The 17,517-nt window shown below is 41.6% G+C and overlaps 2 protein-coding genes and 1 long non-coding RNA gene across 7 annotated transcripts in view; 1 reads left to right on the top strand and 2 right to left on the bottom strand.

The window, feature by feature from the left end:
* Positions 1-3,471, bottom strand: part of tbc1d4 (TBC1 domain family, member 4) — a 29,132-nt gene extending 25,661 nt beyond the window's left edge. For all 4 annotated transcript variants that reach the window (XM_040147808.1, XM_040147809.1, XM_040147810.1 and 1 more), the window contains exon 1: positions 2,704-3,471. In XM_040147808.1, the coding sequence (XP_040003742.1) occupies positions 2,704-3,102 (399 nt within the window). In that variant the 5' untranslated portion in view covers positions 3,103-3,471. The remainder of the gene's footprint in view (positions 1-2,703) is intronic.
* Positions 3,472-4,914: 1,443 nt separating this feature from the next.
* commd6 (COMM domain containing 6) lies at positions 4,915-8,209 on the bottom strand. Of its 2 annotated transcripts, XM_040148895.1 has the most exons (7): positions 8,000-8,209; positions 7,113-7,171; positions 6,609-6,674; positions 6,420-6,496; positions 6,072-6,240; positions 5,805-5,957; positions 4,915-5,726 (listed from the first exon to the last, which is right to left on the bottom strand). In XM_040148895.1, exons 1-7 carry the CDS (start codon positions 8,022-8,024, stop codon positions 5,676-5,678), a joined length of 600 nt encoding a protein of 199 aa, XP_040004829.1. In that variant the 5' UTR covers positions 8,025-8,209; the 3' UTR covers positions 4,915-5,675. The 2 variants fall into 2 exon arrangements, with proteins under 2 accessions (XP_040004829.1, XP_040004830.1); XM_040148896.1 differs by lacking the exons at positions 6,420-6,496; positions 6,609-6,674 and having other exon boundaries at positions 8,000-8,023.
* On the top strand, positions 7,748-17,046 carry LOC120801710. Its single transcript, XR_005709124.1, has 3 exons — positions 7,748-7,870; positions 16,691-16,745; positions 16,853-17,046. It is a non-coding gene; the product is annotated as an uncharacterized LOC120801710 (long non-coding RNA).
* The last annotated feature ends 471 nt before the right edge of the window (positions 17,047-17,517 follow it).

The following is a 17,517-nucleotide window of genomic DNA, read 5'->3' as shown; positions in this document are numbered from 1 at the left end:
CAGCTGACTGTGACAATGTTTTGTGATAATATGTAAGTAAATGCGGGCATTATTTTCAAGCGTAGTTACTGGATCCTTGCTTGGATGTGACATGGAACAATATTCCATCCACTGATAAGGATGCCGGCACTGTCAAGGTCTATCATGACAACCAGTTAAGAATTTATGATCTTTCATGTTTTGTTTAGCAAGAAATATGATCATGTTAACAGACAGTGACAAGGCTTGTCAACACCACGCAATGGCAGAGAACGGAAAAAGTCATGTGAGGTTTTTGTGTCTTATGATAATACAGATGAATAATAAAAAACAAAAAGATATCCATGTTTTGTAATATGTAGTGACGTCCCACTGTCACTACATGTGACTGAGGGATGAACAGCGCTCGGAAGTGAGCAGAGGGTCACCCGGTGAGAATCCGCTGTGGTCCGCTTCCAAGTCAGAGCAGAGGTGGAAACCGCGCAGGCCCGTGGTTTACGTCCGGCAGGATCAGACGGTATATTACTGGCTTGACAATGGCACAATGGAGTTGAGTCAGTGTTAAATGTGTGCCTGCTGCCATGAGACTCTCACTGAGGATGTAAATCAGTATCCCAGACTCTGAGCCACGTCAAAGGTTACAATCTAACTCTAAATGACGGCGTTTGTTTAACTCAGCATATGATATTATCCTGGCAAACTATTATGTACGTGTCCTGTTGTCATGGATACACCAAACAAGAGTCCAGAGATGGATGAGAGAGTTTTCAGTGGCAAAACGGCTAAATCTTAACCAATTACAGCTGGGTCAGAAGACTCTCTAAGGAGAACTGAAGTAGTATTTCAAGTTGAGGAAGTCAGACTTGATTTTCAGTGCCCAACTGTCAAAGAAAAAAAAAAAGGAATGCACATTCTGTCTTTATGTTTTGACTTTGCCTTTTTAGTATTTCTGCAAGTTAAACTCCATTTATTGCCATGCATGCAAAATCTAATAAACCTCACTTGAGCCAACGACGCTTCTCTGCTCTTTAAGACTTCATGTGTGTCACTTCATCTTAACATTCACATCATATTGATACATGCCACGGGCCTGTCTTCAGGGTTTGCACAGTGCACCCCTGACATGTCTACACCTCAGAATAGATTTGAAAACATGCCTGTCACCCAAAAATAAAGCGATGACTTATCATGTCTTGAAACTCAGTGGGGATGACTAGAAAAATCCACAGTAGCACAACAGGAACACCTGTATTATAAACAGAAAATAATTGGTAAATAATCAAATCATTAACAGTGACTGCAGCAGGGTGTTATGTATGGCAGCAGTGTACTGCTCGAACAACCCGTGCATTCCACATGGTCCACCTTGCCCATGTTCCCAGCTTGCTGGCTGCCAAACCGGTTTTTGTCCTGTGATCACACTAAATGAGGTATGTTGAAGATGCCTCTCTGACTGCAGCAACCATTGAGATCCAAGTAGAGAGGCCATCATACACCCTGAGAGTGTGTCTGCCTCAAATTTTGTGCCCTCTTCTGCTCTGTTTTGACGAGCAGACACTGCTCAGGCCCTGCACATACCACAGGAAACATGATACAGCGCAGGCATATTTGAGATTGGTACAAAACGTGTGCATAACACATGGTAATCAGTTTGTGAACATTACTCGTGCAGGTTTCCTGGTTCACTGTGGAGACACGAATAACACGAACAGAGGCAACACTTCAGCTTGTGTTGCAGCAGGTTACAAATAATGTTGGCACAACCCCCAAACCGTGTGATACATATACAAACACAGGAAAACATGCATTAAGCATTTATTCTAGTTCAATACCACAAACTCTCACGCACACATAAGCAAACACTCACACACACACACACACACACACACACGCTTCAGTACCACTGGGGTGAGCTCTTGAGCACAGCATCTAACACATACAGTATGACCCGAACTCAGCAAAGACCAAAAAGCATGACTGTACATTGAATTTCAAACACTGGCTCGCACGTTCCTGATTTTTGACTGTTTACCGCACTTCAGTTTATTACTCAAGACTGGCATGCTGATCAGCATGTAAATGTGCTGACTCGATACTGTGCCTATTCAGATGTTGTTATCACAGCGAAGGCGCCGGAGAGATGTCTGATCCCCTAAAGAAAAAAAGGACAGAGATGGATTATCTTTGCCAAAAAATCCCAGTTTATCATCCTCACCGACCGGTGGCCTAAATACTTAATACCAAAGCAAACGTGTTTGGACTACTGACTAATCTACTGTGTGTTTGAGATTAAATGACATAGCTGTCACCCCTGGGAGATTTCAACCCGGGCTTTGCAAGGCGTTCCTTTGTTTTGTGTCTACACGTAAAGACTCAGTTCATCGTTACATTTAGGTTGGTGCGCCTCACTGTGAGTCCTGACATCATGTAGATTTATCAGACTGTTGACTTGAAAACCCCCGGGAATGTTATGAAAACATAAACATGAGAGTGAGGGATTGTTACTGTTCAGATTGGACATTTGAGCAATACATCAGAGGTCAGAATAACCTCAGAATTATATTATTCCAGATCTAATATACATTTTTAGAGCTGATTGCACTACTGGTGCCTTCATTTTCTCAGTCCACTGACTTTGGCATAGGGTGTACTGGCTTGTTGCTCCTGGCACGAATGTTGTTCTGTCGTGCTGTCGGGGTATTTTTGGCCCCAGAGCAGGCCTACCTGGTTGGGGTCGCGGGCCTTAAAGACGTGACAGGACATCTCGGACTCGGGGTTGTCGGGCTGGCCCCGCAGGAGATAGGCGAAATAGGTCAGGTCGTTGCTGTTGTGGATGAAGCGCGAGACGAGCTGTGCCTTGTGCTCGAATATGAAAACGGAGGAGTTGTTGCTGCCGGAGGGGACACATCGGAGGAAAGGGGGGTTGAGGACCAGCTGGACTTCCCTCGGCTGCACCACGGGGCTGCAGTCGCCCTTCTCGCTCCTCCGGCGGATCTCGGCCACTAGCCACGGCAGCATGGGCAGGGTGGTCCGCCTGTCCAGCGAGGACCAGCCGACGTAGCTCAGGCAGAAGCTCCTGTCGGACTTCGCGGGGCTGCTCTGCCTCTCATCCTGACTCTCCATGTCGGCCCAGCGGACTTTCGGCCGACGCTCGCTGACAGCGTTGTGGGACTGAAGACTGCTTTACAATATATGTATATATATATATTACCACGATACCGACGTACCATTCCCCGCCACCGGCGTAGTTGTGGTTAGTTTGCCACAGTTTCCACGTCCACATCCACAGTGAAAGTTCATGCAACGAGGCGATTAGCTAAATGCACGACATGTGCTCGCGCTGTCGATCCGTTGCAACGCTGCACGTTATCCAAAAAAAATCTCAAAATTCTCTCCGACGGACACTTTTCCGTGATTCCTTGATTTCAAGTCAATTTACTTATATGGTTGTGCATTTGTAGTTTGCTTCCCCGCTCCGTCCGTCCGTCCCAGTCCCCGTCCCCGTAACCCCCCCTCCCTCCGCTGTCTGCATGGGCAGCGAGTCAAACGCTAAACAGTCCTGCACTGTACTGTCCCGGCCGAGCTCGCCTGCTAAAACGTGGCCCTGGATGGCTCCTGTGTAAACACAAGTCGCCCAGAGGAAATCTGACTTCTTTGACGTCGCTCCCCGGGCGAAAAAAACGGGGCGACGCACCCACACAGCCGCGGCCCTAAAACCCTGTGACACATAGGCTCCGCCGGCGCGCTCGCACTTTTCTCTTCTCGGCGTCCTGCATCACGCATGCATTGATGCTTGTTTTGTCGCCGTTCGGCGCAACCTCCCGACCGTGTTCCCTTTCTTCCACAACGCCTTGGAGGCGGGGCGGCCGTGCGCGTCGACGGCCCGCCCGACCATCCCATGTGCTGGAGGAGAGGGCAAGGCGGCGCCGCTCTGCGAAACGTGACAGGACGGGGCTCCGCCTTTCGCCACAGCGTAGAATAACTGGAGGGCCTCTTTCATGGTAGTGTGGAAAGTGTTTGCGACCCCTGTGGCACGAGTCCTCCGGGTCCATACCTCCCGCCGCCGACCATTAACCAGGGAATCCCGGCAGCGGTCGTGAAGAAAAGCCTTTGGCAAATACTATGCAGTGTGTTGGCGGCACAATGGTCGTATGGAATACTTCACAACTTACTGTTTACACGCAGGCTGTGCTGAATTATAGTTTTGGGACAGCTGTAATCACATCTGATATGCTTCGTGCACCAGAGGAGTTCCATCTACCAAATGCCCAAAAATAGTAGCTTTCCCATATATAACCTCATCATGGAGGCAGTAGCCACTAGAGCTCTGCAACATACCAAACACCACACTACTGATTAAGGCCACCAATGTTCACATTTTTACTGTGGAGGTCTTTCATAATGCGGGGGCAGGCCTCCAAACAGACAAACATTAGGCCCCAGACCCATATTTGATGAAATCATATGTTGTATTTATTTGTTTTTTGAATCCTGACATGGTATTGAATTTACTGTCTGCAGTGCATTGCGGTGAAAATGTAAATGAATGAAGTCTATGGTTGAAATACGCAATCGTACACAATCTGCACACTTTATAATTAAAGCATTCCTCAGTTTGCTGCAGACCCTCCGGACTCCCGACTAGCACACGCAGAGATCCTAAGATTTCACAACTGGAACCACTATTAGGATATAGAACGATCCAAAAGTACCTTAGAATTACTTCTTCTGTGGATTCTGAATCTACAGAGTAGTTATATGGGAAACAGTGACACTATTTCACAGGTTCAGTTGGCTTAGTAAATAATTGCTTTTACTTTGATTTTCTCTGAGATGTGAAGTTGTGATCAAATAACGATGCAATGAAGGCATTTAATAACTATTTATTGCTTCACTGTTGCATCACATCCAAGCCGGGATGGAACAAATTAAAAAAAAAAAAAAAAAAAAAAAAAGGGACAAAGACCAAGACAGAAGCACAGTGAGCATTTCAGCATTACCATGGAATACACAAACAGAAAAAGTCTTCATAATTCAGACATTAACAGAAAACACAAGGACTGTAAAAAGTTAACGTGGACCATTTTACTTCAGAAGGCTAATTCAACTATAAACTCGCCTGCTAAGTAGATATGACATTTTAAGCACTATTCAAAACTATATAGTAGACAGGATGTTGTATGGCGGACTGATAACGATCTCTTATCCTAGATTTTTAAAAAAACAAACAAAAAAAAACAGTAACATTGGCAACGGCTGTTTTAACTGTGGAAATATATAATAAGTACAAAGCCAGAGGAACTCAATGTTCAACATTCTGTATCAATTGAACAAATGTAGCACAATTAGAATATTAGTCAGGGTTTTGTATTATTAGCAGTACAGGTATACACTACATGTCCCTGAAATTAAATTGACTATATTTGGTTATGTTAATGGGAGGACGTACACTGATATCTTGGCATTCAAAGTGACGACAGGCATTTTCAACTATTTTAATAGCTGGAGGTCCTAAGAGTAAATCATGTATGAGCTTTTACAATCTGTGGAAAAACTGGAGTGCAAAAGTGGCAACTGACATTTGCAGTAATTGGTATCCACATTTTGAGGCAAACACCTTTGTCAAGCTGCTCGTCCAATGGTGACAGATAAACTGGAGTGTAACTGCGGCAAGCACTTAGGTGTGCTTGCAGCCCTCACACAGTCTCCATAACAGCTGCCATCTCCTTGAACTGCTTGTGAAAGTTCTGCAGAGAACAAAAAAACAAGCTCAAAATCCAGCCAGAAATAAATTACACCAACCGTTTACAGCAATAAATACAGACCTGGAACTGTGGAACGGTCATCTCAAAAGACTTCTGACAAATATGTCCAGAGGGCTCAACGATCCTCATCAGTACAGACACATATGGGGAGTTGAGAGATCGGCAGGTGTCGGAGCTCACTGCCATGCCAAGCTTCCACTGCATGTCCACTAACTAGACAGATACAGCAGAGCAAACAAGGCTTGAAAACAGACAAATTCTGTGTTCAGGTCATCAGCAAATATTTGAGAATGAGGGACTGCTTTACTGCATTAAATGTGGAAATACCTGGCCAATGCTGAGCATGGCCTGGACCTCCTGCTGCGCATGGACCGATGCACCATGCTCGCTCCACAACCTGTGCAACACCTGAAGGGAAGCTTTGAACCACTTGTTACTGCCTTCTTCCAGCCTGGACACAAGGTCATCTCCAGAGAGGTTGTTCTTCCCAGCTGACCTGGCGATACAGATGGTAACTATCGCACCTTACAGTACAAGTATGTGCTTCTTTATGTATGAATTAGCCTTTTGACAGACTAAATAAGAAATATGTTTGTCTAACAAGGAAGAAGACATGTCCACAAGTTAGCAAATTAACAAACTGCAACCAGAGAGAGAAAATAGGATGAAAGATACCTGAAAGTTAACAAAAGAAATCTGACAATGTTCTGCAGAGCTTCATGTTCAAGTCTGACTCCAGCTCTGTGAAATCGCTGCCCAGAAGAACAAAAACAAAAACAAACAAAAAAAAACAAGTAATGAAAGAGGAACTTGGGAGGACCAGTTACTATGAGTAAAAAAAATTCTAAGGAAATACTGACTCACATCAGAAATTTCAGCTGAATCTACTCCTCTAGTCTGCCCTTGAAGATAAGTCAGAATGTGCTGACACTGTGGAGATTATAAGATTAGTTATCAGAACTACAGTATAACGTCTGGCAACAATACCATATCCTGTGCAACTTGTGCAGAGCATGGCTGCGAATAGCCCTATAGTGAACACTATTACACTGTATTTAACATCCAGTTGTTTTTTTCACTGAGAGGTTTGCTTCACGTGAACGTCATCCTGTAGCAAATCTTAAAAACTTGACATGTGAAGAAGCATGAAGCATGAAGCATGTGTGCCTATGGTATTCAGAGAAATACTAGAAGCCAAAAATAACAACATGGCGTGTGACCTGTGTGGTGCTTCTTTTCTTAGCACTTCTATAATCGCTTAAATATTAATCAAGGACTGTACTGTATGCTTAGCTGCCTTTTTGTAAAAATGGAATTTGCTTTTGGCCTGCATGGGGATATCTACAATTTGATTTAAGATATACTCACTGCTTCAGCTAACAGATCTGGAGAAAGCCTACTGATGTTGTCCACAATTTTGTTGATGCCTGAAATACAGAAGTGAAGCAATGCGTTTATCACAGGGTTTCCAACACATCTCTGGACCCGTAACCACTGGTCTCAAGATGCTCACCAGTCATGTGAGTCTGACTATGATCATTATCTTACCTCCTTGCTCTCTTTACAAAAGAAGGCAAGCAGCTGCAACTATAATAGTATTTCTGATTTAAATTATTTATGTATTGTAAAACTATTACAGGTAAATATCGAACGTCTAAAAAAATGGCTGGTCTGAAGCAGTCTAAGTAAAACTTTATTCAGTAAACGGACAAAATATAACAGGACAGTAATTAAGGGAAAACGCCAGAGGATAATAAATAAGGCAAACGAATAAAGCAGGGTATAATAAGTAATGACTAATATAGAAGAAAAGGGTTAGTTTATAAATTAAAAATTAAATAATAATTCATGCAATTTTTATGAAATGAAACGTTGACGGTACAACAAGCGCGTCTAACCTGTTTCTGAATGTTTGTATGGGAGGCACAAAGTGGGGCTAAGGTTATGTTTAGAGTAGCAGAGGTAACTGGTAGGGCTTTGTGTGAGGTGGGGGTCGGGTTAACCATCTCAGAACACGACTGGTTGTGGTCGAGGATATGGTTTGGGAAACCATATCATACATACCGACAGGGAAACGGTGTTCGACACACCTCCGGCTAGCTGCTGTGTGAGGCTAACGCTAACGAGTAAGTTGCCATACATTGCCTGGATGGTTGCGCAGTGCTACACGAAAAGCCTACCTTGTTCGCCTCTCTTCCTCAGACTACAATCTGCTGAAAACACCGTAACGCTATGTGATGCATGTTAAAACCCACCATATGATTCCTCCGCCGCTGGCATCTTCTCGCTCAGTCGGGCTGCAGGTTTGACCGCAGTGACAGCGTTGTCACTTTTAAGACCCGTTGCGCGATTATTATTTTTTTTTGTTAAGTATTGTTATTACTATTTTCAAAAAACCGCCAAGTATCGAACAGAGAGACTTTTTGGGCAGACACCACCTCTCCTTCTGCTTTGTCTTTTCTTCTTCGTTTTGTTTAATGGCGGTTGGCCATTAAACAGGTTTTAAGCGCATTACCGCCCCCTACTGGGTTGGAGTGTGGATCAGAACGGTTACTGCACTAAATCGTTAAATTCTCCTAATATTTTCTTTGTTTTGTAAAAATCTGAAAGTAGGCCTGTACCCTCCACCACCTGAACTCCTCTCCGACACTTCCCTGATACCTAGCGCCGTGTGATTCCTTTGGAGTGCAAATTTAAGCATCTGTCTCTTGTTGATACAGTCTAAAAATAGCCTACATGCTCCACGTTTCCTGTGTGTAGTCCACAATATTCACATGTACCCGTGGCATGTTTATTCATTATTTTTAATCTGCTGTTTAAACCGGTGTGACCAAACCGCATCCTTGATATAATGTCCTCCTCCCTTCTGTTTCTATTGCTCCATCTCATATCCCCTTTCTTTGAATACTATAGTAATATCAGCCCTTATTTCTTCTATCCTCACTCTTCTTGCCATTTCTTTTTCATTTCTGACTTAATTATACTTTTAATCTCAGCTTTGCTATATTTTACAATCATACTTATTTCTCTTTTCCTTGTTGCTTCTTTTGCATATTTATCTGCCCATGCATTTCCGTCCACACCAATATGTGCAGGAATCCACATGAATTTAATATCTATTCCTGTCCTCTTAATTCTGGATATTGTTTGCACTATGCCAAGTAGGCTACTGTGTCTTGCCTTGTATCTGACTGCATGTCTTTAATAATTGTTAGTGCACTACTGGAATCAGAATCTATCAAAACTTTGATTGGTTTGACTTCCTCTATCCAGCTTAAAGCTAGTAGAATTGCCAACAGTCTCCCTGTATATACAGCTAGGTTATCACTAACCCTTTTATTCGACATTACATTTAATTCTGGAATGATAAACGCTATCCATACTCTATTGTCCTGTGTTTTAGATGCATCTGTATATAATTGAACATATTCTGAATAATTTCTTTCAGTCTATTTACTGACTTCTTCTCTGTCTGTACCTTTCGTGTCCATGGTGGGAAAACAGAGAATGGCACAGTGGGGCTTCACATTTTATCAGCTTTCTATCTCATTGACCCTGTTCTCTACTGTACGACTGTCTGTCCTTCTTCTTTCTCTTGACATGATTTTAATAGAAGCTGAGCCACGTGATTCTCATTATTACCCCTTAAGATTGCATAATATGTTAATGCTAGCTGTGTTCTTCTTATTTTCCAAAGGCATTTCATCCATTTCCACCTGTAAAGCTGGTACTGGAGTTTTTATGGCCCCGCAGTACAGTCTCAAAACTTGATACTGGATGGTGTCCAACTTTTTCAATATTTTTTTTGATGCTGATTCATAAATTATAGATTCATAATCAGGAAATGATCTGATTAGTCCAATATATAGAGTATAGTTTTTCAATTACACCTATTTGCTTCGCCCCTTTAAGCATCTAATAATATTCAGTATCTTTTTTACACTTTCCTACTATTCTTTTAATTTGTTTTCCAAGGGAGCCTCCTCTCAAACCAAATCCATAAATACTTGAAATAGTCTACTCTTTCTAAGTTCTCTCCATATAGTTTAAGACTGATTCGATTATCTTTTTTCTTTTTTGTAAAAAAAATTAAACCTACCATTGTCTTTACAACTGAAAATCTAAACCCCCGTTCCAGTGCACATACCTCCACTTTCTCTATTGCCTGTTATAACCTCTTAATTATAAACTCTATACTTCGTCCCCTTTTCCACATAATCCCATCATCTGCAAATAATGAGACCCCAATAGACCTATTAGCATAGCTAAATACTTCATCTATCATCATTTAAAACAATATTGGACTTATTATACTACCCTGAGGGGTTCCATTTTCTACTCAATAATTCCCGCTTAATTTTTTTCCTATCCTTACTGATATCACCCTATCAGTTAAAAAACTTTTAATCCATCTATACATGTTTCCTCTTATTCCCATTTGATGCAAGTTGATTATTTCACTTCATGTCATATGCCTTTTCAACATTGAAAAATGCAGCCACTACACTCTCCTTGATAACTTGAGCTTCCCTATAATTTCGTGTTCTGAACACAGAGCAGGATCTATCGTGTTTCTTCCTTTCCTAAATCCACTATGATAACATTTCAACTCTCCTGTGATTTCTAAAAACTAAACTAACCTTTCATTACTAATTTTTTTCCATATTCTTGCCTACATGAGATGTTAGAGCTATCAGTCTATAACTCTCTGCCAAGCTTGGATCTTTACCTGGTTTATACATTAGGAACAATTACGAATTCTTTCGATTGACTGAACAAGAGTCTCACTTCCTGTGTACGACTTGAATAATACCTCTTTACTCCTATCACTAAGATTCTTTAACATGAAGTTGCTTATTTGATCTTTCCCTGGCTTAACCCTCATTCGAACACAGCACAGGATTGTGGAGAAGTGGCAGCTATTGGTAGCATGTGACTGTTAATTTAATTTGTTGATATGTACAGAGAGTAAAGTGAAGACTTATTTTTGGATTTAAAAAATTTTAAAGGCTAACCGTCATATAATGTAACTTACAAGCCTCCGGTACCCAGTAGTAACAATCCAGGAGACTCTGTTGTGCTGATGTACGTTGCCGTTGATATTAGAAATTTTCAAATGTGAATTTACAGTGGAAATGTTTCCAGAACAAGCAGCTACAATCTGTACTTCTCAAATTACTAATAATGTGTTTAATGTAATTGCTTTGGGTGCTTAGGAACAAGGAAATAATGCGGAAAAACTATTAACCAATTGAAATGACTGAATGGGTGGGATAAAAACAAGGTGAAAAAGGGCTTATCACAAAAAAATGTCTCCAGTAAAATGTTGCCATTTCCTCTAGGAGTTGCTAAAGCATTTAGTTGGGTGCAGTACAACAAAGAGGCAATCTTGCTTACAAGCTCGGTAGATATGATGGAGCATACAATGTCAATTCTATTAAGACATACCACTGCATGGAAACCGAAGAAAAGGCGGCCATGGTCACAGTAAGGTCACAGTAAGGTCACAGTACAGTATAAGCATATTACTGTAGGACAAATTACCAACGTGGGCGCAAGGAAGCAAAGGATCACCGCAGACAGCTTGTGGTAGCTAAAATAAAAGAAACAAAATATACCTCGCACAAATCCAATCTCACATGTCCGTGGTTTACTCTGGAGCTAAATTCATTTACATTAGATTCGATTTTTTTTCTCTCACCCCTCTGGCGTATGCCCTCATGTCGGTTCATATTACATAAGACCCACCCTCTTGAGATTGACATCTAGTCAAAACGACAAATGACAACATTTGACTGTGATTCCCACAACACGCTTGAAATGAGAGTGAAAAGCAACATTGCATCTCATCAAAATCCTACATTGTTATGAGGACAGTTTTGCACATGGTAAAGAGTTGACAGGGCCTTCTGATTAGGTAGAAGAGTAGAAATATTGACAAATGACCAATCAATGGACATGCACAGACACGATGTGGTTTAGTCCCTGGTGCAGAAAGCATCTATTATCAATAGATCTGTCCTGAAGTGACCCCGGCTACAACAGCCTGTTCAGCTTGGGGCAGAGAGGAAATGAACTAGAGCTATTAACAAAGCCCACTAATACATTTATATATAACGATTGTGTAATAGGAATATATTCAGTGGCCACATTCAGTGATAATGCTGGACGTAATGTGACAGTCATATCCCTTTGGGAAGTAAAGCTGTGAAGGTTGAGGCTATTTACTGAGTTAGTCTCCGCAGATAGCCTGGAGTGACTGCAGCTGATTACACATTTAACAATAAACAACAGCAGTAAACCCAAAGACAAACTCTGGTTACTGTTTGCTCACCTTCTTTGGAACAGAACCACTTTATCTTTATCGGATTACGTGACGCATCCAAAGACATGCATCGAAGTTTCAGGTCAACAGATGAAGGTCAGGGATCATGTGCTAAAATAAACAAAAAAGGCACATCACTCAGATTAGAAAAGTTTGCCAAAAAGAAAGGCAGAAAGGACAGATACTGTATCTTAGTCACTACATTATGCTATTTTCATTACACTCAGGCATTGCAAAGAGAGGGAGAAATAATACAGTGCCAGAGAGGAAACAAAGTTGATGCTGTTTAGGAATTTGAGTCTTGCTCAAATAGTTTGGGCGCAAATTATTCAGCAGTTTCGGTACTACCACTGAAATTCACATACAATACCTTCCATCAAGCCCCCTCAGGCTGTATGTACTGAAGATTGCAATAATCACACAACATCAGCACTTTTTGTTCTCTGACTCTGGTCTGCAGGGAATGAAAGGGGAAAAAAAGAAACAACAAAATGTTGCAAAGCCACGCCTGCTACATTATTTCCTAAATGCTTATTTAATGCAAGAGTTAAAAACCCATGCAGACGGAATGAGAATCAGTCCATAAAGTGCACCGATATGAAGGAGGGACATCAGTATGACATTTCGCCACACCATCACTGCTGGAGGTTGGGGACCCTCATTATCTTTAAAGGTGTTGTCAAAAGCATCATCCACCTCCGATATGTCTGCCATGGCATTTCCATTGTCCTGCTTGCCGGCATGATGATTCCTGGTTTCTGTTTCAGTCATGTCAGAAAAATGGGACATGTTGCTCAGGAAAATGGAGAAACTCATTCAGATGCAGAAAGAGAGAGGAAGGTGCAGCAAGTGGCTTTTACATGCAGCAGCCCACGGTTATAGGATAATTCACATTATTTCAAGACTGTCTTAAAACGATTGTCAGGTGGCAATATGAAGAAATCTTTCCTTGTTGCAGTTGTTTTCTCCTGTACATACTGGTCATCAAGAGATCCCTTCTAAAAGTGACTTGGATAGTGGGTTTATGTGTATATAAATATGTGTATATTGGCACTTTGAAATACAATAACTAGGTAGTTTAGATGAATGTCATCTAAGCTAACAGTGGGACAAAAAAGATTTATGACTGCATAATATAACAGCATCAAATAATGGATAAAGACAGATTGGATATTTCCAAATCTTGCCTTTTTGAGAGAAGCTCTGGGATTTACCTTGTGGAAATTTGAATGGATATGGATGTTAATAAACCATCAAAACTAGATGACTGAGTCTTCTTTGGAGTTGTGAGTTATTTCAACTGAACAAGATGTAGGTAATACCAGTCAAAACACACACACACACACACACACATCTGTATATATTGGTCGTCCTGCAAAATTGTCCTTACGAAAGTTAAAGACCTAATCTAGGCGCTTGCCTGTGGCATACCAACAGCCAGCAGTGGGATATGCCAGGGCAGGTATGTACCACTAGTCAAATACCACTTAGAATATATGACACTGAAAGAAGAGCGGCATGCACATCGTCGGCCACTTTTCCATCTCTGCAAAAAAATAATAATAAAAATAATAATAGTATGGTAATAATGTTTCGACAGTTTTTCTCGACGCACTGGCCTCCAGTTATATTCTTATTGGCAAGATTCACTGCTCAGCTGCAAGACAGACTAGAGGTTGGTCATTGTTAAGGAAGGACAGGTATTTGGTGGTTGCCAAAGATGAAGTCCAGAGACGCTTCAAGGGGCCTCAGCGGGTCCCGAGTGAGACGCTGTGATAATGGAGGATTGACATTGTTGCAGCGCAAAGTGCAAATGGGCTGGGTGAAGTGGAATATAAATGGCTGCAGAGATTTCATGGACTGAAGGGGAAGGTTTACATGCAGTCCAAAGCAGCTCTGGACAGCAGATGCTGTAAGAATCACTAATATCAACTTATAGATAAATGCAGACTGATACCCCGGCGTTCCTGCTTTCACCACTTTAGACGTTAAGCCCATTTAGATGCATCTACTGGCCAGGTAGCGTTTAATTAAATTAGTTTATTTGCTTTCAAGTATCACTGCGTTATTGCTGAGCACTTGTTCAAATTATTTACTTCACCCTTGTTGATAAAATCACCCGACGGGCAGCACAGAAGATTGACGTTGTACATTAAACAGACATGGTTCTGAGACGTCTATTTTCAGCGCAACGTCTAAGACATATTTTCCACCCGAATACCAACCACTCATCTCCTCTGCCTGATTTGCATGAACCTCCCACCCGCTTGCGCCTCTCCTCCCTCACGTGGACCGTGCGATCTCTGCCGGGCACCCAAATAGCCTACTTTACTTTACTCCTGCTGCACAAGGCTTCAGAAGGAAACATTGTACGTTTTATGCCATTACATTTACTTGACAGCTTTAGGAGGGCCTACGAGTTACGTTTTTAGATTAACCTACAGCAGCTCAAATATACTGCAAACAGGAGATGATGAGTTTCTTTGTCATCAGCAGTCAAATATAGATTCGGTCTTGGAGTGAAAATGTGAAAAGTAAGATGGAGTTCTTGTGAAACTTTGCATCTAAGATGTGTTTAATATATAAAACAGACTCTTTACGCCCTTTTGTGAGGCACATTCTTTTGGTCAGTAAACTACAGAAATGTGCTTTGAACAGTAATACATTATGTGTACAAATCTTTTTTTTTTTTTTTTTCCAAATGTTGACCTCTGGTAAAGTTCGACAGAACAGAGGCAGAAAGGAGTAAAATACTGCTGATTGATACGCACACCAGTGCCCAGGTTTTTCTGCTAACTGTGGCACAGCCTAGAACATTTTGTGCGTGGCCATCATCATCCCATTACTTCAATAAAGAGATAAAAGAACATGCTGTTATCTCCAAGTCAAACTACGGTGACCTGTTAGGAGCAAAACTCGCCCACTCATACTGAACACTCGTCATGGTATGACCTTTTGTGAACTGGGATGAATGGGTTGAACCAGATATTGCGCAACGTCAGTTTTCGTCAGTTTTTCGTCCTAGAAGATGGCCCCCCCCCCCCCGAAGGGGCTGAAATGGCACCACCTCCTGCACAGCTACTGCAGTGCATACAAAGAGAGGCAATACAGCATGAGGCAGACACGGTAATATGAACATCTAACACAGTGTAATGAAATCCAATGTGACAGCCCTGCTGCAAACGCTACCTTTGTTAAGCCATTAATGGACCAAGACTGTCTAATAGACACATTGACTCCACTCAAAGGTCAGGTGTGAGGCTGGGGTTTTCTTTCAGGCTATTGTTGTGAATTATGCAATGTGATGTTTTGCCTCCCCTGTACATATGACGTAACCCTGGCAAAGACATCCCCCAGTTTTGCTTTGCTTATTGTGGTCTGGCATGGCCATGGATGGATTAACTGGAGAGAAAATATCTTTCAAGTAGGCTATACAGCAGATGATTGACAGTTCACTTATCACTGAGGTGTCAACATGAACCCTAACTACAGCTCCTATGAAGCAGGAAACACCCGTTAGCTTTTGCTTCTGAATTTCAAACTTAAAAATGTGGCAGCGACTCTGGAAACTTTAGATTAGTCAGATTATTCCAAAAATATGCTCATCATTAGACATCAGTCTCTAAACAAATTTGAGCTAAGAAGTAGACAGTGCAGTTACAGATTCACGCTTAATATACAAAACCTGGTTTCAATAGTTGTGAACAGGCCGTTAAGTTGTTATCTAAACCTTCACAGATCGGTCTGGCATACTGTACATCGGAGACTGGGCTGATCCAACAGGACATTTTCACACCAGACATTTTGACCTGTCTTAGTAGGAGCCAACAATGCCAGGGTCCTGAAAATGAAGCAGATAAATGCAATTCAGCCATTATTGATTGTATTATTTAAACCAGTGCTTTCGCCTCTGTGACACGTGTATAATGTCTTCCGTGGACAAAGGCCTATTTTAAGTGTTGGTTCTCTGACTCAAATCTTGTAGCAAAAGCTGAGCATTTGAGGTACAGTGTGGTTGTGTGAGGCTACATATGGAAACAAAAACTGCCACAGAATCAGATCCACGTGTCCTTGTGCAGGGCTTTTGTACTAGCTTGCACTGTGTTCTCCACTTTCCAGAGTACAGCACAATCTGTCAGAGCAGAAAAACAACATCCCACTGCAGTGTCCACGGCAACACAAGTGTTTTCGGTCATTCTGGTTAATTAGCACTCTGTTAATGCTATTAATTGAGGACGCCAAACTCCAACAGGAGTGGGAAACAAAAATCTGCACATGCAGTAAATGGTATCATTGCAAACATTTGCATTAACCTTTAGCATAAAGTACATCACTAGTCCCGCTTAGATTTCAAAAGCAACCAGAGCTGTTTGTTCTTGAAGGGTTGAAGCCCTCCTCTGAACAAAAACATTATAGAAGTCCAAGACTGAATCTGAATTTATTTTTATTTTTTTGGCAGCAGGTCAGAGGAAGTATGCAAATTTAAAATGTTACTTGAGGGTAAGAGGTGAATTCCGATGGGCATTGTCAGTATTGTGGACATTTTATAGTCTATATTATAAACTGATGTGAGATGTACAGATATGTCTCATCTTGGTGACACTTTTTTATTCTGAAACAGAAGAATGCATTCTTCACATCATAAGAGGCAAGAAAGATGAGAACAACAGAGAGATGTAAACCCCCGTCTGTACTACTTTATTTACATTTGAATTTAATACCAGCCAATGTACTGTATGGTCTGTAATGAAACAAGAGTCAAATATTTTTTCTTTCTGGACAGGGAGGGCTGAATTCTCTATGGGTCGAGTCAGCTGGACGTATTCACTAAAGCCTTACACCAAACCTGAAGGTGCCTTTCTATGTGAGACACTGTTTAATGAGGAATATTTGGGGGAAATCTCTTGAAGAATGTTTGGAGAAGTGTGGAAGAAGACTACACCTCCAGCCTCAGAAGCAAATTTTTGGAAAGACAAGGAGCAGAGTAAGTTTACATTACAGTGACACCTAACAATTATTTTTAATAATCGATTAATCTGTTGATTAATGCTGATTAATCAGTCAATCGTTTGACCTGAAAAATGTCAGAAAATAGTGAAAAACACATTACAATTTTTCTGACAGAAGTCTTGGTAGTGCGAGACTCTCAGACAAAGGCCAGCAACACTCACCAGCTTCACTCTTGCTGCGCCAAGGATCTGCTGTGACTCTCCGATTGATTGATGGGTTCCCTTCAGCTCAGTCAGCCTCTGCAGCAGACTGCCCCCAGGACGGCCGCTTTGAACAATGGAGACGAAGGATTGGAAAGCTACCGTCCAGAGAATGATCGGGGAAAAAAAAAAAAAATCTTTAAAACAAAAAATATAAAAAGATCAGGCTGTAAAAAGTTAAGAGTATCCTTCATGCCCCCTAAACTAAAGATGTTTTTTTTTTTTGGGGGGGATTTGT

This window comes from Xiphias gladius, chromosome 16 (genome assembly GCF_016859285.1).
Source record: "Xiphias gladius isolate SHS-SW01 ecotype Sanya breed wild chromosome 16, ASM1685928v1, whole genome shotgun sequence".
In the NCBI taxonomy this organism is placed as follows: Eukaryota; Metazoa; Chordata; class Actinopteri; order Istiophoriformes; family Xiphiidae; genus Xiphias; species Xiphias gladius.
Note: the sequence above shows the minus strand (reverse complement) of the source record. Positions and strands in the feature narration are given on the sequence as shown.

Bases quoted from the DNA above. Each gene is read 5' to 3' on its own strand.
- commd6 (XM_040148895.1), bottom strand. From the start codon at position 8,024: ATGCCAGCGGCGGAGGAATCATATG. The intron at 5,958-6,071 runs GTATTTCCACAT...GTATCTGTCTAG, and splicing joins CCATGCTCAGCATTGGCCAG to TTAGTGGACATGCAGTGGAA. The intron at 5,727-5,804 runs GTCTGTATTTAT...TGTTCTCTGCAG, and splicing joins TGACCGTTCCACAGTTCCAG to AACTTTCACAAGCAGTTCAA.